Here is a 19,945-nt window from a genome sequence, read left to right as displayed (position 1 = left end):
TCTATTTTAATCTATTTAGACCGCCTAGAGAGATATCAAATGGATTCATTTTTGAGATCCATGTTTATATATATTTAATCTCTTTTTATTCTTGTGGACATTTAAAAAGTGCAGCATTTGGGGTAAAACTTCAGAGAGTGCAGTTGAGCATGCAGTCGCCCCTGCTGCTAATTCGAGGGTCCGGACGGGGCACAATGGAGGCTTTGTTGCTGGAGAATTTGTCTGAGAAGTAATCCTTGACACTGGGCCATTCAGGGGCAGAACCTTTTGTTTCATAAGTCCCTGAATGTTACAGCAGGCCTCGGTGCATTACAACAACTTAAAGTGTGCAGCATTGAGTAAACGCTGGATGTGAGGGCTGTGTTTTAAGGGCTGTGTTTTAAGGGCATAGTTGAGAGGTTAAAGGGGAATAAATGAGTCCTTACTGTGTGTGTTGTTGTTGCTTTTGAGTATGAATCTTTCATACATAGGGACCGAGGGGCTTCAGGCAATGAATGGTGTTAAAATTGGTATTTTAAAAGGTAAAAATGGCACAGAATTCACTATTTTCTTTGATTTAATGGACCTAATGGCCAATCAGGGACATGCACAATTGCAATAAGATGGTGGAAGTGTGTTGTCAGGAGTGGGATTTGAACCCACGCCTCCAATCGGAGACCAGAAGTCCCTTTGCTCAGGAAGGAGTCGAACCTTGAGTGTTTTTCAAAGTGGGGGCCCCGACCCCCCGGGGGGGCGCCAGGGGGGTCGGGGCCCCCCCGGGGGGTCACGCAAAGTTTGAGGGAAAGGGGAATTTTTTTCTTTTTTTAAAGTTACCTTTTTTTCCCTTTTCTTTTTAGATGTTATTAATAACTGCATATCTATCAATCTATGTGTCCTTTGATGCCAATCTTTCAATATTTTTTATTTATTAATATTTTATTTTTTTGTTTTTGAATCATGTGACCGCCCTTCAAGCCAATCAGAATCGAGCTGCCGCTACTGAGAGTGAAACTGAGCATCTGCTCAGCTTTTGGAGCAAGTGAGAGCTAGTGAATATTTCGCTCTGCAGCCGGATGAGAGCACGGATGCAGCAAATATTGTTGTTTATATATATGAATATAAATATGTTTATTGTTAATATTACTGTTGAATATTATATATAAATAGCTTTCAAAAATGCTAAAAACATATGTTAATTGTTCATATTACTGTTCAAAATTATATAATATTATAAAGACAGAAATCACTTTAAAAATGCTTTAAAATTATGTTTACTGTTGATATTACTGTTTAATATTGTGTTAAGAATGTTTATAACAGAAGACACAATCAATGTAATGAATGACAAACAAAAGATAAATACAAAACATGTTTTGAAGAATAACTGATTATTAATTATTAGGACACATATATATTAAGAAAATGTATTAAGCTGTATGATTAATTTATCATAATGTACTCATCATTTAAAACAATTGCAACAGGGGGGTCCCCGCCAGAGGATAACGCCATATGGGGGTCCTTGGCATGGCAAAGTTTGGGAACCCCTAACCTAGACCACTCGGCCATCCTGACTACGGTTGGTTCCATGGGTTATCTGATAAAACCAAAAATGTTAGGAGAGCTTTAAGACACTTGCCAAGTAAAACATATATATGATTCAATCTTTTGTAAAACCAACGTTTGATCCTCCAGATTATATGTTTTCGATCTTGAAAAGCTGTAACGTTTTCTGAATATATTGAAACAATGAATTGGGTTTTACCGCCATAGCAGACATTAACGTCCATCCATTTGAACCAATGACCTGCTCCAGTTCAAAATGAGACCAAACATCGCTTTGGATTACAGTTTCTGAGGCTTGTTTTTAGCCTAGACTATTCACAAAATGTATTTTTCCTACCAACAAAACAAGGAAAGTAAGAATCTAGCAGTTACATAAGGGTATAAAACATTCAATAAAATAGTTTTTTTTGTCAACGTTTTCATCACCACAACCATTGGAGGATATTGTTGAGGTAAACAGTCATAAATGAGAAGGACAAATATACGTTTGCTGGTTTTAATAGAATTCAAGATACCTACAAACAGACACATTATCTTCCCTCAGGCTAAGAACACTCAGAGAAAACAATACACACACACACACACACACACACACACACACACACACACACACACACACACACACACACACACCACACACACACACACACACACACACACACACACACACACACACACACACACACACACACACACACACACACACACACACACACACACACACACACACACACACACACACACACACACACACACACACACACTCAGAGTGCGAGTGCCACCGTGTGTCAGTCATGTTGTACTGATGAACTCATTAAGTGTTTAAATGACTTATAAGTGACTGATCAATCTGCCTGACAGACTATCTGTTCATCTGACCGGATAATCATCTGTGTGTGTGTGTGTGTGTGTGTGTGTGTGTGTGTGTGTGTGTGTGTGTGTCTGTGTCTGATCATCTTACTATATAATGATCCTGTTTATCTCTACCTGCTCTGATCCACTGTCACACACACCTTCAGTGGTAATATCTTCACTTCCTCCACAGTGTTAATGTGTGGAAACATCCTCTCAGTGAAATTGTGTGTGAAGGTGTGTATGAGTGTGTTAGTGTCAGGATCAGAGAACGACAACGCTCCTCTGTTCCAGTCCAGATCCACTCTGACCCTCTGGAGGTTCTTCTTCAGGCTGAGAGGAGTGGGTGGTTCTGATGGTGACCATGCTGAGTATTTACCTTTATAGAAACATATCATCCATAATCCAGACAGTATGATTCCCTTCCTCGGGACAGACTCTGCTGACACACCCAGTAACCAGTGTGTACTGCCTGTAACCTGGACATCCCAGCTGTGAGTCCCAGAGTTAAAGCCCTCAGAGCCCAGGACAGAGAGGTGTTTCTCAAACCTCTCTGGATTATCAGGAAGTTTCTGTCTCTCTCCTCCTCTCACACTGGTCAGATCTTCAGACAGGATGAGGTCTGGATGAGCAGTGTTTGGGTCCAGGATGAGAGGAGAGTAGGACACCATGTCCTTCATCTTGCTCCAGATGTTGAAGCTGAGGTTGCCCAGGTGTTTGGCCTGGTCCATCAGAGCTCCTGAGGGCAACTGTGGAGCCTCCAGCAGGGGGCGCTGCAGCCTCTCCACTGCAGCCTTGTAGTTGTGCAGGAAGGAGACGTCTTCAGCTCTCAGCTCCTCCTCTGTGGCTCTGACCGTGTGTGAAAGAGCTGCTATCTCTCTGTTCACAGCCTCCATCTTCTCCTCCATCATCCTCCTCTTCTGCTCCTCTTCCTCCCTCAGTGCAGCCATCCTGGCCTCCTCTTCCTCTTCTAGAAACTGGTGAAGCTTCTTGAACTGCTCCTTAATCTGCGTCTCTGTGTGTTGAGCCTGGACCTTCATGTGTCCTGCTGTTAGATCAAACTTCACTTTAACTTCTTCAAAGAGCTTCAGTTTCTTCTTTAAGGGCTGCAGAGCTTTCTGGAGCTCCTTCTTGAGATCCTGAGCAGCTTCATCCATGGGTCTGAATCTGTGGTTGGTGTGTGTTCTTGAGTCTCTGCAGACGACACACACTGGCTGCTGATGGTCCAGACAGAAGAGTCTGAGTCTCTCAGAGTGCAGACTGCAGAGAGCCTCTGAAGGTCTCTGACCTCTCTCCAGTAAGAAGGTCTCACACAGGTTCTTTAAAGCCAGGTTACAGGGGGGTTCAACTTTTGAAGATCTTCTCTTACAGACTGGACACTCCTTTGCTTCTTTCCCCGTCCACCAGGTCTGCAGACAGGCTTTACAGAAGCTGTGGCTACAGGAGAGAACAACAGGATCTCTAAAGACGTCCTGACAGACCGGACAGCAGAGATCTTCCTCTAACCTGGAAGCCATGTTGTCTCTGAGTGAAGCTGAAACACAGCAGACAGGAAGTACAGTCAGTCACGGCTCCCCTCCCCCTCCTCTACTGACTGAAATTCACTGTGAGTGTTGTTTGGAGACTCACCTTCAGCGTGGGGAGGGTCCGCAGGTTGAAGCAGCAGTGTTGCAGTTTCCACTTTTCTCTCCTGTAGCTGAACTCAGAGGAAGTTGTTAGTTTGGTCTGAAGGTGAATGTGATCGTCTGTTTTTCAGTCCGTCTGTCTCTCTGCAGTGAGGAAGAGGAACAAACTGTTTCCTGGTTTGTCTCAGGTGAGTCAGTGAGGGAGGAGCTCTGTCACGCCTCCTCTGCTGAACTCTGTCTCCTCTCATGTGACTCAGGGTGTGTCTCATCATTGCTGCATTGAAGTTGTAGAGGAGGAGTCAAACTATAAACTCATGTTTCATTGGAGAGGGAAACAAGTCCGTCTCTTGGTGCGTACAGAGATTGGATGGCCCTGAGAAGAGACCCAGAAGTGTAATGTAACTAAGTACATGTACTCAAGTACGGTACTTAAGTACAATGTTGAGGTACTTGTACTTTACTTGAGTATTTCCATTGGATGCTACTGTGTACTTCTACTCCTCTACAGTTCAGAGGTACATGGTTTCCTCCACTACATGTATTTAACACCTTTAGTTACTTCACAGATGTGGATGAATGATGTGAAATATAATAAACTCTTAAATCAGAGTTTAGTTCCACCTGGAGTAAATTCATAATGAATTACTTTACTAATACAAACTGTGGGGGAAACTTCTGAAGCAAGTGGAGTCAGGACTCAGAGAGACACGAGGAGAGCTGGAGCTTTGATGGCAAACACTGACGGTTTATTCGGAGCTTCGGCCGGAGAATTCACAAGACATGTCACGGGCCACGAGTTGACCACCCGGTTGAGATGCCACAATCAATTCTGAAGAGCCCTCCTGTAGCTCCAGGTTTGAACTAGTTCAGAGAGAATAATCAACATTCTTCAATAGAGAGACTAAACAGCTGAGGACACTGAATCACAGTTGTTGTCGCTTATGGCTCGGGGTCATCTACACCCCGAGAAGGATGTGTTCCAGGTGTCCCACAACAATAACATCTCTGACCGAGAGCTGCCCGGTCACAAACTGGCAACAACAACAACAACAACAACAACTTGCTAGGGCAGCCCCTCCTTAAGGGAGATAACGGCTGCTCAAGGCTGGTCAGCTGCGTCAGAGGGCAAAGGGTAAACATGTAGGGCGAAATTATTCCCTTACACTAAGGAATATAAATGAAGCTTTGTTAAATAAAGGGTACATTTTATTTTTGATATTGTCTGTTAATATTTGTGTTGTTTTATCAGAAATATGACTTCAATCTCCGACAAAACAACAAAAATGGATAGATGATAATAATCAGATAGAATGCAAAATAATAAATACGAGACTCTCAGAAAGTAATGTTTTTGGGGGGATTATAACGAGTTTCCAGAGGTTTTTGGATGTGAGTTTTAATAGCCTTCAAGGAGTCGTAGGATGTTTTGAAATGATTGAGTTTCCATGAGTTTTGAGATTACAATTTGGTGACTATAAATGAGTTTCTGTGAGATATCTGGGAGTTTCTTGGGAGGTGTGTGTGTGTGTGTGTGTGTGTGTGTGTGTGTGTGTTGTAGAGTTATATTTGTATTTATTCATGTTAGCAAACTATGGATAAGCTTAAAATGGGAATAATTTGGGTAAAACTGTGAGCTGCATTTGGGGCCTGTTGACATGTGTTTTTGAGGACAAAGGAAGATGGGGGAAGGTGAGAGCATGTCCTGATTTGCATTCAACTTAGAACGAGCTACAGTGGTTGTGATGTTAAGAGAGGTCCCTTGGGTTTCTCTGGTGGTTATCAACAGTAGCAGTTAAGTGAATACTGTTCAAACAATACCTGTGTTTGTGTTTTATATTGATTTCTCTGTTTTATCCTTTCATAAATGTAAGGACTACAAATGGCTATAAACATTCTGGGCTGGTTGGAGTAAACAGGGTTTTATGGCTCTGTGGGGGAGGTGTAGGTATGCAGGCCTTGAGACCTTTTGTTGGAAAGTGAGCCTGTTTGGTTTCCTGCTGCGTTTCCTGCTGCGTTGCGTCTCCCAATGAGATGACCTGAAAAGATGACCAGCTGACCTAACACCAAACCCCTCCTTCTTACTCTGGTATATATCCGGTGGATCCCTGGCGTTCGGCCTCTTCTTCACATGCTGCCCTCGGGTGAAAGTAGCTCTGCAGTATGCGGACTAGAGCAGGAGTAAGCCGGCATTACTCCTTAAGCATTGCAATATAACTGTAATATATCATGTTGTATTGTAATGATTGTATTGCATTGTCATATTGCCATTAAAGTAGATTATTGTTAACGGTTACTTTGTAGATATGGATTCCTTCCTGTATTATAACCAGCTTCATAGGAACGCGCGGAGATTTGAAAAGCGGACCAGTTATCCCTCCAAATCTCCAACAAAATGGTGACCCGACGTCTATAACGAAGCTGAGGAAGAATTCAGACGCTTTCAAACATCTCAGACAATCAGCAGGACTCTGCAACTTTGCAAATAAGGTAAGCAGACGATGAAAGTCGCCTGTCTGTAATTGGATACGCTAAAACTTTAGGATTGTCTGTAGGCGTTTCACAGTGTTTTTATAGTTTAAATGGAATATACAATGCATATTTTACTATGTTAGGAAAGTTATATACAAAACGTAAACGTTGATCGACAGGTAGACGAAAGTCCTGCGTGACGTAAAATAGAGCAGTTTGGCGTGGATCTGCAGGTGTTTATTCCTGAGTGGCGTAGAAATGGTGCAGTTTGTGTGAATGCGAGGTTTGAATCCTGCACGGCAAAACCTGAAAACTCGATATATCAGATCGAGTCGCCGTTTAAAACTGGGGTTTAAATAACAGACCAATGCTAAAAGCTTAAAGCCAGAGGTCTGTTATATATTAAACCAAGGTAGAGCGTTTCCCTTTGTCTGGAAACTTCTGCTGCTGCCATCTAGTGGCTGAAAGGGGGTATCACACCCTTGAAACTTCTGCTGCTGCCATCTAGTGGCTGAAAGGGGGTATCACACCCTTGAAACTTATGCGAGCTTAGAGTTTAATCATTACATTGCTGGCCGGTATTGTTTGGTAAACTGGTACAAAACAATAAGGGATTGAACATTTTTTACAACGACAGCACCAGGAGATGAGTAAACTCAAGAATCTGTAGAGTGTAAATACATTGTGCAAAACACATTTTACACTCGAACTGTTTGCAAATGTAGACAATATAAATAAATGTTCAGAAAGAAGACAGAGGCCTACACTTGATTCAAATTTCATTGCTGTGATCCGATTGGTGTGCTCTGCAGGTTTACTATTGTTCGAAGTAACAGTGGGATTTAAAATGAGAGAAGATATGGAGATGTTCTTTCATAGTGTGTGGAATATGTGATGCTGGAAACATGTAAGTATTTCAGAGTTGTGTTGGGTAAATATGTAACAATGGATGAAACAATTTTTGTAGTTAGTTTTTGTAATATCATAAGTAGACATTAATTATGTTGTTTAGATGGCATTTAACAACTAAGACAGATAGTATGATTAGAAAGAGACAGAGTGGAAAGGGTTGGATTTATTTAACATCAATGTGCTAGACTTCTTATAGGTAATGTGTACCGGGACTTGGACTCCCCCTCTGAGTTAGAAAGGCTTTGATCCCGACCCTCCAAGCAGACAACGAGACCTAACCCAACAGGAGACTCCTCCTTCTCCATCGTACAGACAGAGAACCAGAGCTGAACCAACAACAACAACAAGACTACATCAATACTGCAGCCAGAACTATCTCCACCTGTGGCATCCAGAACCAAACCAGCATGCTGACATACAGAGAGATACTCTCATCGGTCCCTCAAACAGGACATGAAGTTCCAAACTGCGCCGCGAGATTTGGCACAATAGACATGAGAGCAGAATCCGCCCTCCATAAAAACAGCAGAGAGACTGTAAAGGAGGAGTGCAACAACAGTGGCATGATGGGGCTGCAGATGTGACTGGGCCAATGGCTGCCTACAAAAGTTACAGCGGATGGATTCAACAGCTGATGGACTGAAGAGAAGACAGAATCAGAGGAGTTGGCATGGTCGATTAGAAGTGAGGAGGCCGGGGTCACGGCTTGAGAAAACCAGGGGAGGAGGAAAGGAGAACGGGAATGAGTGAGTTACACATAAACACACTTATTCACAAAACGCACATTTAAATAACTTGAATTAACTTCATAAATACGTAAAGACAGAAAGATGTATTAATCATTTGGTAAATTAAAAATAGCAGTAAAGAGGAAACTATTAAAGTAAAATGATAATCATCCTAAAACACACTGACAGAGTAGAACCATATTCTTCAATATTTTCATCATGTTAACAATTCATTCTTTAAGACATTTTTATTCACGTGTGAATAAAGTAGTGATCTCATTGGTTACAATATTGATCACCATTAAAAGGATAGTTTTAGGAACCACTCTATAGGACAAATCTTTGTTTGTATTAATGGCTAGTGCCAAGCCACATATTAAATTCCAATCTAAAGTGTTGATTTCACCATTGTGGCATAGTTATTACCAGACTTCGGTTTTAAATCCTTGATAAAGGAGGGAGTAATTGTTGCATGTTCGGACACCCAAGGTTCCACACACTGCTAAAGAGTTTAACATCGTTTTTTAAGTAGACCAGAATTATAATGAGCTATGAAATGCAGAGCGACACAGATCCTAGTAATGTTTTGACTCAAGATAATAGTTATTGTACACAAGTTTCTGAAATAGCTCATTAGACATTTTAATTAGTAGTGGTACTCGAAGGAAGTGAGTTTTGTACCAAGTTTCAGGAAAAGTGGGAGGCGGAAGTCCCAATGACAAGTGAGAATCATCTTGAAAATTATAGTTGAAATCGTGACATATTTTTGTAGACAAAGGATACTGGCCTATGCTGAAATGTCAAAGTCTCTGCAGAGCACGACACATGGCCAAAAAAGACGGAGACCAACTGACCTTTGACCCTGACCGACAGTGTAACTTGACAAGGCACTGTGGATGACTGACTCTGGGGTGAACCTGACCAAACTTGACATGACAACCAGACAGTGTGAGTGTGAATGAATGCCGGCATGTGATCAGTGTAACTGCATGATTCTAAAACAATAACTAACCAAGCATGTTTTTGGACTAACATATTATTTTGGAGCTCCAAGGGAAACGAGAGGTTTCCTAAAAATTCCACAAAAAGGGGAAACCGCACATGTGATATTTTCCTCTCACATGAGTTGGCGGTTTGCAAATGTAAAACTACAATCTGAAGATTCTGTTTCTTTTAGGCCTGAAGGACGGAGAGGAACACTTCTTTTCACTGAAGTGTTCACTGTGGAAATAATGATAATAATGTTCGTTATGTTCCTAACCAATTACCTGACAGTTTTTGTTCCCCTCCCATTACAGGCTTTTGTTACACATGATTTCATGTGTAAAAGGGGGAGTGAGTATAATGTATAAATGTTAACATGGCTGTAAAATTCACAATTTACATTTTTCTTTTAAGGATTGAGCATTGAATGTAATTAACCTGCTCCATATCTGGGGATAAGATACTGTTTGATGAAGGTTGAGATGTTTCTAAATATTGATTTGAATTATAACAGGTAACAAAGAAGTAGTGGCCAAGGGGCTACTGTGAAACCGAAGAAGTTGACCTGTGATAATGAAACAATTTTGTAATATTTTAACAGACATTAGAGTAACTGAGGTTGGAAATGTAGAAAGAACATATTACAGTTAAAGCTAAAACATAGTAGTGTATTGAGACAGAATTTAATTTAGACAACATCCTGTAACTAGCCTGGTAAAGAAGTAAAAGCCATAGACTTTATTATTTAGGTCATTATAGGGATATACATTTCATCTAAATTTATAATAGAAAGACATTTGATGACAGTTTGTTGGAATTCTGTATTCATTTTTTCAGCGTGATAATATCTAAGCACTGACAGGTAAGAGCAGTATCACCAGGAAATCATTCACTTTGTTAGTATCGTGATTTTGGTTGTTTTTGAATCCATAACATTAGTGTGTTTCTTTACCAGAAACATTAGCAGTTCATATTATGTTTGGATTTTAAATAGGATTTCATTTAAAAATAAACACAGATGCTTGTCAGAAATTCAGAGCTATTGAAATATGTTATTTAGTTTACCTAAAGATGTTGAGGTTCTTATTTAGTTGGCACAGTCCAAGTATTAAGATTCTGAAGCTGCACTGGCAGATAGGAGGTCTACAATTAATTTGGAAAACCTGTTCACAGACGGCTGTTGTTTCAAGACACCCCACCAAGAGGCTCCAAGTGGGGCAAAACAGCTGAGCGTAGGCTTGAGGGAGTTGTATCAGATTTCTCCACACAGGTCACTGGCGCCAAAAGGGGGACCCGAGAAGCACGAGGACAAAGTGGCTCAACCCCAGGCTCTCCGACCCCGACCGAGTGACCCAGCGGACCTCTTATGCCGTCTGCCTGGGAGAAAAGGGGGACAGCTCGTACCACGGGAGCCAGTGTGCGGCGGGGAAACCACCTACTAGGACCAGGGGACGACATCAGGACGGACGTGGCCCTGGCAGACGTGGACTACTCGGAAGCAGCAGACTGGAGGAGCAGGACCCTGGAGACATCTCTACAGCATCGACCCGGAAGCCGCCATCAGCGGGCCGGAGGACGAGGAGGAGGAAGACATCTCTCTAGCAGGCAGCCCAGAAGCTGCCGTCAGCGGATTGGGAGACAAAGACACGGCAAGCCAGGACGGCACAGGGAACTTGTCGAGGCAGCAGAGGAGTCTACTTCGCTCTGATCAGTTCTACCCGTGAAGGGAAAGCTGCATCTCCCCCTCCCTATTAGCTGTCCTTGTGGGCTATTCCTCCGGGGGGGGGGGGGGCTGATGATTCTAGCACTCAGCTACCCCCTCATGGTTCCTTCACTGGAATGGAAAGTGGTGTTCGGTCTCCATGAAGGTTTCAAGTACTCTGAATACCAGCTTCGGATGGATTTACGGACACAGTAGAAAAGAATGACCGTGGGTATATTTCAAAATGCCTTGTCTAAGTTTATCTCTGGAGAAGGAGATAAAAAGGGGGATTTGTAGAGTTATATTTGTATTTATTCATGTTAGCAAACTATGGATAAGCTTAAAATGGGAATAATTTGGGTAAAACTGTGAGCTGCATTTGGGGCCTGTTGACATGTGTTTTTGAGGACAAAGGAAGATGGGGGAAGGTGAGAGCATGTCCTGATTTGCATTCAACTTAGATCTAGCTGCAGTGTTTGTGATGTTAAGAGAGGTCTCTTGGGTTTCTCTGGTGGTTATCAACAGTAGCAGTTAAGTGAATACTGTTCAAACAATACCTGTGTTTGTGTTTTATATTGATTTCTCTGTTTTATCCTTTCATAAATGTAAGGACTACAAATGGCTATAAACATTCTGGGCTGGTTGGAGTAAACAGGGTTTTATTGCTCTGTGGGGGAGGTGTAGGTATGCAGGCCTTGAGACCTTTTGTTGGAAAGTGAGCCTGTTTGGTTTCCTGCTGCGTTTCCTGCTGCGTTGCGTCTCCCAATGAGATGACCTGAAAAGATGACCAGCTGACCTAACACCAAACCCCTCCTTCTTACTCTGGTATATATCCGGTGGATCCCTGGCGTTCGGCCTCTTCTTCACATGCTGCCCTCGGGTGAAAGTAGCTCTGCAGTATGCGGACTAGAGCAGGAGTAAGCCGGCATTACTCCTTAAGCATTGCAATATAACTGTAATATATCATGTTGTATTGTAATGATTGTATTGCATTGTCATATTGCCATTAAAGTAGATTAACTGTTACTTTGTAGATATGGATTCCTTCCTGTATTATAAACAGCTTCATAGGAACGCGCGGAGATTTGAAAAGCGGACCAGTTATCCCTCCAAATCTCTAACAGTGTGTGTGTGTGTGTTTACACTGTTTTTTCAAACAAAGCCCATGCAGTCTTGTCACACAAGCTCACGTACAAACTCTCTGATGTGTTTCAGACTGAAGCCAGTCAATACACATTATTTAGACGTGGGTCGCCACACTCACACACACATACACACATACACACACACACACACACACACACACACACACACACAATCAATCTACCTGCTCTTTGTTTTACAGCCCTCTGCAGGAACCGTATTTTGAACACACACACAGTCTGTGATGAACAGGCTCACCAGGCGAGACCCTGAATATTTGTGGTAAAACTGCAGACATTTCCAATATCTGGCTTTCTTAAATGTCTGCAAACCATCTGTATGGTTAGAGAAACAATGTGTTATTGGCAGTGATTGATGTGTGATGGCTCTTAGGATGGCAATAACGGTCGCTCCACCACTTTGTTTTAGACAGAAATATCTAAAATGACCGTTAGCTCGTGGGTTGCAGCATAGCTGAGTGTCTGTTTTTAAATGGCAGCAAATCCTGGCTTTTTGATTTCATGGACTTTAATTGAATATTTGGGACAAGACTGATTCTCAGGAGTGGGATTTGAACCCGATTCAATTGGGTTCAAATCTGTTTCTTGGATAAACTAGACATGCTTTATAATAGGCAGGTTTAAGACACTCAATAATCACATTTCCTTTCTCCTTTGGTACAGACTGATGTGTATCTTAGATTACTTAAAGTGGACCTATCATGCTATATTTGAAACATATATTGTAGGGCCATACCTATATAAAACATGTCTGTGAAGTTTTTTTTTCAAAATACCAAACAGATCATGCATTTTAGCCACGCCTCATTTCGCTCTATTTAATCTTTCCAGCCCTGTTTTTGCAACGGGCTGATTCTGCTTTTGTGGCAGACTACAGCGCCACTTACAGGCCTGGCATATGTACTACAGCGTCTCCAGCGCTTTCGAGCGGTCTCTCATTCCCCTGATAGGTGGAGAGTTGCCCATATAGGCGGAGCACCCCTTTTCTGATGTCAGAACAATTCAAATAATAATCAGCCCCGTTTTTAAGAGATTTGGGTACGGAGGAAAAGAGAGAGGGGTGAGTTCCCTGACACACCGGGGACACATATTCATTTATAAAAGACGTACAAAAGTGCATTTTGCATGATAGGTCCCCTTTAAAGAAAGTGCCCTAAAATGTTTTCAGACGTTTATGGTCGACTGACTTTTTCTCAAGAACCACCAGCAGTTCAAGGTTTTCTCCTATTCTGAGAAAGATTTCAACATCTGCAGGACAGATGGGCTCATATTTTGAAACAAGGTTTACTAATGATCAAATTTGGTACGTGGTAAACAATAAAAATCTGGTTAAAAAGCTGTCAGGAGTGGGATTTGAACCCACGCCTCCAATCGGAGACCAGAAGTCCCTTTGATCAGGAAGGACTTGATCCTTGAGTCTGGCGCCTTAGACCGCTCGGCCATACTGACTACTACTTTAACCATTTTCTGTCTCACTTATGGCAAAATTGTTTATAATTGCGAGGTTTAAGTCACTAAATAATCGATGATTCTTTGGTACCAAAATCTCTGTTTCAATCACGATTGGGTGTTTCTCAATGTCGAGTGCGCTTGCTTGGTAGCACATGTCTTCCGAGTCACTTGCTTCAGAAGCGAGGCAAGAATACTTCCTGGCATTCGGAAAACAAAGAGTGGAACAGGCGAGCAAGTATGCAGGTGTGCGTCATATGAGAGGCCCCGCCTTACATTTTCCTCCACAGATTTGGGGAAATTGGTCCGTGCGCAAAGCATTGTGGGGATTTTAAGACCGTGGAGTCTACACATGTGCAGCATTGAAATTTCTCGCTACCAAGTACGCTGGGCTCGGTAGAATTCCAAGTATGCTGGAGATTGGAACAGTCCTTCGGCAGCACTCGATGACGTAGTATGCTGGAAATAGTGGCTCTGGAGCAGCTTTCCTCGACATTGAGAAACACCCATTGTCAACATTGGCCTGGGTGGGGCTAGCCAAAAATGCACCGTCCATTGAGAACATCATATTTACATACAATGCCATGTCTTTCTATGCTGCTGCAACACAAACATCTCCCAAATTGGGATCAATAAAGTACTTCTTATCTTACTTAAATATCTGATCGGCTGAACAAGGCAAAACTACAGTTACTAATCTACTTGGTTTTCCATTTATACAGGCAATTAGATAATGACAAATATGATATTACTTACAACTTTAACCAGTGTTGGTCTTTTAAACTGTAACATCATTGCCTGTAAAGGCAACCGAACAACAAATATTTGCCTTGAGGGATATGGTGTGAAGCTTTTCCAGACGCGTGGTGTTGACAGCAAATCAGGTCTTCTCTTTGAGTGCATTTAAGATGTTTATTTGGATTGCAGGATGATGACAGCAAAACAAGAGCCGGGTGTTTAACTGATAACTAAACAACTAACTGTGATAAAGAAATAAACTGAAATTAACTCAAAACAAACAGAAAATAAGCGAAAACACGCACGGTTGAAAAACTGTGTGGCTTCCCTCTGGTGATTCCCAATCCCTGATGCTGTGCACCTGTGTCCTCCCCAAATAGTAGGCTGTACCCTGAAATTGGCTGAGTCCCCGCCTATGCCCAGGTCAATTCAGTAGTATCACAGCACCTTCATATACAAATATTAAAATACATCAAATTGGCTGCAACACACCGGCTCTTAATTGTTACTGTATAATAACATAACAATTCAACAACATACAAAACATTGCAGCCAAATAGAATAGTCCATATCAGTATTCTCAATCCATAATGTTCATTGTTCATGTAGATAATCCAATAGGGTTGGTAACCCCAATAATAGAAGTTGGGTTTCAGTCTTTATTCAGCTTCCAATAGAAGACAGATCTTCGTGATTGGTCGCTCCAGGATGTTGTACTTCGTCCGGACTTTAACCGACTGCACAAGTCTGTCGGGAAAGGTCTGCAGTACCTTGCCCAACAGCCAGGATCCGCGAGGGGCACTAGAGTCCGCTACGATGACAATGTCTCCTGTGACAAAGTTCCTCTTGTCCTTTGGCCACCGTTGTCTCTCTTGCAACAGTGGTACATACTCCTGAATCCATCTGTGCCAAAAGAGATTGGCAAGGAATTGAACTTGCCTCCATCGTCGTTTGGAGTAGGAGTCATTTTTGTCAAAAAGCCCGGGTGGTAGAGAAGGTTTGCCTTTTAACAAGAGAATGTGATTTGGAGTCAGGGGTTTGAGATCATTTGGATCCTCTGAGGTTTTTGTAATGGGACGGTCATTCAATATGGCTTCCACTTCGCACAGGAGTGTTTGTAGTCCTTCATCATCCAAATGTTGCTGATGAAGGATAGAGTTCAGCACTTTCCTGACCATGCGAATGACTCTTTCCCATACTCCTCCATGATGGGATGCGGCCGGAGTGTTGAAACTCCATTTCACTCCAGAATGAAGCAGTGAGTTTTGAATTTTCTGATGGTTCAAATGAGATAGAGCTTCTCTCAGCTCACGTTCTGCTCCAACAAAGTTGGTTCCGTTGTCTGATTTGATGTGTGATACTTGGCCTCGCCTGGAAATGAATCTGCGTATTGCATTTATTCAAGAACTGGTGTCCAATGAATAGGCCACTTCCAGATGGACTGCCCGACTGGCCATGCAGGTGAAGATAACTCCATAGCGTTTGATGAGGCTGCGGCCTCTCTTCACTTCAAACGGCCCAAAATAGTCAATGCCCACATTTGTGAATGGTGGAAGATCAGATTGCAGTCTTTCTTTTGGCAAATCTGCCATCTTTTGTTCACCCAGCTTTCCCCTATATCGTCTGCAGACAACACAGGAAGAGAGGATCTTTCTAGCAGCAGCATTTGCTCTGGTGATCCAGTATTGTCGACGAAGTCTGGAAGTAGGTGATTTCTTCCACAGTGTCCTAACTGTTCATGAATGTGGCGTAAGATTAGAGTGGTGATATGTTGGTCCTTAGCAAGAATGACTGGATGTTTTGTGTCTTCAGGCATTGCTCCTTTGCTAAGCCTACCTCCCACTCTCAAGATTCCTTGTTTCAGCACCGGATCAAGTTTATAAATGTGACTGCTTTTCTTCACTGCAGATGTTCCCTTTTTCAAAGCAGTGATTTCATCACTAAACTTGTCCATTTGGCAGTACTGAATGATGGCACTTTCTGCCGCGTCAATATCTTCAGGAAATAAGACGTGACCACCCATTGTGGCTCTGAATCTTTTCATGTCCTCTTCCTCTTTGTTCTTTTGTTGAGTTGGGTCAAGTCCACTGCTGGACAGAGAAGCTTGTATTTCTTTTCTCTTTTGACTCAACAACTGCAACGTCTTTCTCAGCTGGAGAAACCACGCAACTGAGATCTTAAGCCTTTTCCACGAGGAGAAGTGGGTTATCAGTTGATTTACTGCATTCTGTGGGTCTTCATCAGAGATGTTATTTGTTGCATTTGGTGCATCATTAATGATGACAGTATTAACTGAAACTTCTCCTCTAACCTCTGGGTCATCACTGCTGATGGAAGTTGAATCCAAGATGTTAAGAGGCCATTCCTCTTCACTCTTGGAAAGAAACTCTGGGCCATGGATCCATCTGCTGCAAGTGAGAAGGTGTTCAACTTTCACCCCACGAGAGGCCTCATCAGCTGGGTTCCGTTTTGTGTCAACGTACCTCCATTGTGAGATGTCTGTGGCTTCTCTTATAGCAGAGACCCTATTGGCAACAAAGGTGTGAAAGCGCTTTGTTTCGTTCCTGATGTACTTTAACACTGTTGTGCTGTCTGTCCAGAAGATTGAGTTTTCCAGCTCTAGTTGCAACTCTGCTTTCAGGAGTCTGTCAACTCTCGCTGCCAGCACAGCAGTTCCATCCTTGGGATTGTCACATTCTTTAGAGGAGCAACTCGTGCCTTTCCGAGAACGAAAGTTACATGGATCTTCTCATCATCACTCTGCAGCCTCAAGTATGAAACTGTGCCATAGCAGTTCTCGCTGGCGTCAGAGAAATGATGTAGTTGGGCACTTGTGAGCTGTCCAAATCCTTTGGGTTTAAAACATCTCGGCACACTGAAAGTGCTGAGTCTTGTTAGATCTTCTAGCCACCCCACCCACTGCAACTGGTAGTTTTGAGGAATGTGCTCATCCCAACTGTAGCTCATCTTACAGAGGTTTTGCAGCATTATCTTGACAGGTAAGGTGAAGGGTGCTAAAAATCGAATGGGGTCGTAGACCGAGCTCACCACCGACAGGATACCTCTTCTTGCGAATGGCCTTTATTGGACTGCCATCTTGAACCTAAAGGTGTCAGTTTCTGCGCACCACTGCAGTCCCAGGGTTCTTTCGACAGGAAGGCTGTCTCTGTCGAAATCCAGTTCTTTCACTTCCTTGGCTCTTTTCTCCACATCAATGGCTTCCAACACTGACCTGCTGTTGCTGATCCATTTCAGCAGTTGGAATCCTCCCAACTGGCATAGAGCGGTCAGGTCTGTAACCAAAGACATGGCTTCTGCCTCTGAAGACAAGGATTTCAAGCAATCGTCCACATAAAAGTTCTGCTTGATGGTGTCTGTTACATGAACTGGGAAGTCTGCTTTGTGGTCTTCAGCCGTTTTTCTAAGGGCGAAACTGGCACAGCTGGGCGATGATATTGCACCAAACAGATGAACAGTCATTCTGTACTCAGTGAGCGGCTGTGTCAGATCACCTCTTGGCCACCATAGGAAGCGAAGAAAGTCTACATCCTGTTTTGCCACTTGGACTTGATGATACATAGCCATAACTGCTATAGAGTTTAGGTGAAACCTTTTGAGAATTCCGAGCAAGGAATTTGTCAAGTCAGGTCCCTGGAGTAGTTTAGTGTTGAGTGACACACCTTTGTAGCTTGCCGCACAGTCAAATACCACTCTCAGGGTTTTCTTTTTAGGATGGTACACCCCATGATGCGGGATGTACCACACCTTTCCTTCTTTTCCTTTCACCTGATGCTCTGGCACACTCTCTGCATGGCCGTTGTTTATGACATCATCAAGAAAGTTGGTGTATTCCTCTTTGAATGTTGGATTTCTCTCCAATTTCCTTTTTAGGCAGAGGACCCTTTGCTCAGCAAGATGGCGGTTGTTGGGCATGACAACATTGTCCTCTTCTCTAAAAGGCAACTTCAAGCAGTAATGTCCATTGTTGAGTTCAGCTGAAGTGTTGGCAATTTGCATGAACTTAAGATCTTCTATGGACATTTCTGGCTTGTCTTCTGCTGATTTCTCATCGAAGTCATGGTTGTACTGCTTCACCAGCAGTTCCTCTATGTGAGCAATGGATATGCGGTTGGCTGTGACTGTGGGGCAGCTACTCCCACTCTCATTGCCTCCTCTCAATGGTCCGTTGACAACCCATCCCAATAGGGTTCTAACAGCGTAAGGTCCTTTACCCCTGCTGTTTATCACTTCCCATGGCTCCATTACTTCTGGAGAGTTAGTTCCAATTAACAGCTCCACATCAGCATCGATAGCAGGAATTTCCACAGAGTCCAAGTATGGCCAAGCATACAAGTCTTCCTGTTGTGGGATGTTATTACGAGTCACAGGCATCTTGCGTTGGGTGTACACATCAGGCAACTCAATATAGATGTTACCATTGAGTGCAGCTACCTCTAATCCTGAGATGACGTGACTGTTGACAAAGCTTTCTTTATTCATTGTTTTCATCAGGAATTTAGTGTTCCTTCCTCTCACCTTTAGCTTCCTCATCAGTTGCTCAGAGCAGAAAGTAGATGAGCTGCCGGGATCTAGAAATGCATAGGTCTTTAGAATTGTGCTGCCTTTCTTTGCCTTGATCTTTACAGGCACAATTGACAAGACGCAATCCTGTGCTCCGGCTCCTATATGGCCACATGTCTTGGGAGTAGTGTTAATTTCGTTGACTAAATCTATGACGAAATATGTTCGTCAACGACCTTTTTTTCCATGACGAAAACGAGACGATGACGAGACGGCACCGACGGCAGTAAACAATAACTGTAACGAAATCATCATGCAATATCGTTGACGAAAAGTGACGAGACGAAAATGTAGTTCACTAAATAAAAACTATGCCAAAATCTCTCTTTACTTTCGTTGACGAAAAAGGAGGAGACGAAATATTATCAAAGATAACGTTACATCTCTGATAGTCAGTTTTTCTCCCAGCAGATCCATTTCCGGTGCTGCGGCCGGGCAGCAGCTGTGTGTCTGGGTGCGCGCGGCGGTAGATTTGAATTACACCGGGCAGCGGCACACTGTGAACTGTCAGGAAGACTCGGGTCTAACTCATGGTCTAACTAACCTTATTTAACAGAAAATGAAATGGCAACAACAGGGCTTGGGAGCAGTGGTCGCATTCGCGTTAACCGGATACCCCCCGTCAGCGCGAGTGAGTGATAAATTGTGCACTCGACGGATAATAATGGATTATGACGGAAATGTTACGATCCTGTCCGTCAAAATGACTGACAACGAAAAAGTCTAAAGCCACCACTGCTTGGGAGAAAGAAACGATGTGATATTTGGGGCCATTGTCGTTACAATGAGGCGGAGAAAAAAAGCGAATGCATTGTTTCATCAGAAGGGAAGCAATGTGGCCATAACGGGCCCTCCACACTACAAGCGTTTCAGGCGTAAAATTACGCCTCTAGCGCGTCTGCCCATTCACTTTGAATGGGGTGACGTCACGTCCGCTCACGTTTTCGCCGAACTGCATCACGGGAAGGCAAGCGTAACTTTGAGAGCGTCTCGCGCGTAAAAAGTTGAACAATGTTGAACTTTTTACGCACGAAACGCTCTCTCGATTCCTGACAAGTGAGCGTAAGCCAATCAAATCCCGTTTCAGAAAATCTGACAGCTCAAGCCGTAGCCAATCAAAAAACGCGCATACGCTGGGAGAGATATCCTGAGATATCCCGCCGTTCATGTCTATATTTGAAATAAAATAGACGAGGT

The 19,945-nt window shown here is 43.0% G+C and overlaps 1 protein-coding gene and 1 non-coding gene across 2 annotated transcripts; both read right to left on the bottom strand.

Moving 5' to 3' along the window:
- Positions 1–2,027: 2,027 nt before the first annotated feature.
- LOC117553810 (nuclear factor 7, brain-like) lies at positions 2,028–4,439 on the bottom strand. The gene is made up of 2 exons (XM_034227881.1): positions 4,027–4,439; positions 2,028–3,931 (listed from the first exon to the last, which is right to left on the bottom strand). Exon 2 carries the CDS (start codon positions 3,912–3,914, stop codon positions 2,529–2,531), a length of 1,386 nt encoding a protein of 461 aa, XP_034083772.1. The 5' UTR covers positions 3,915–3,931; positions 4,027–4,439; the 3' UTR covers positions 2,028–2,528.
- Positions 4,440–13,318: 8,879 nt separating this feature from the next.
- On the bottom strand, positions 13,319–13,429 carry trnal-caa. The gene is made up of 2 exons: positions 13,392–13,429; positions 13,319–13,364 (listed from the first exon to the last, which is right to left on the bottom strand). It is a non-coding gene; the product is annotated as a tRNA-Leu (tRNA).
- Between the last annotated feature and the right edge of the window lie 6,516 nt (positions 13,430–19,945).

This window comes from Gymnodraco acuticeps, unplaced genomic scaffold (genome assembly GCF_902827175.1).
Source record: "Gymnodraco acuticeps unplaced genomic scaffold, fGymAcu1.1, whole genome shotgun sequence".
NCBI lineage: Eukaryota > Metazoa > Chordata > Actinopteri > Perciformes > Bathydraconidae > Gymnodraco > Gymnodraco acuticeps.
This window is presented reverse-complemented; position numbering and strand designations above follow the sequence as displayed.

What these genes read in the sequence shown, in the direction of transcription:
- LOC117553810 (XM_034227881.1), bottom strand. Translation starts at nt 3,914, where the DNA reads ATGGCTTCCAGGTTAGAGGAAGATCTCTGCTGTCCGGTCTGTCAGGAC.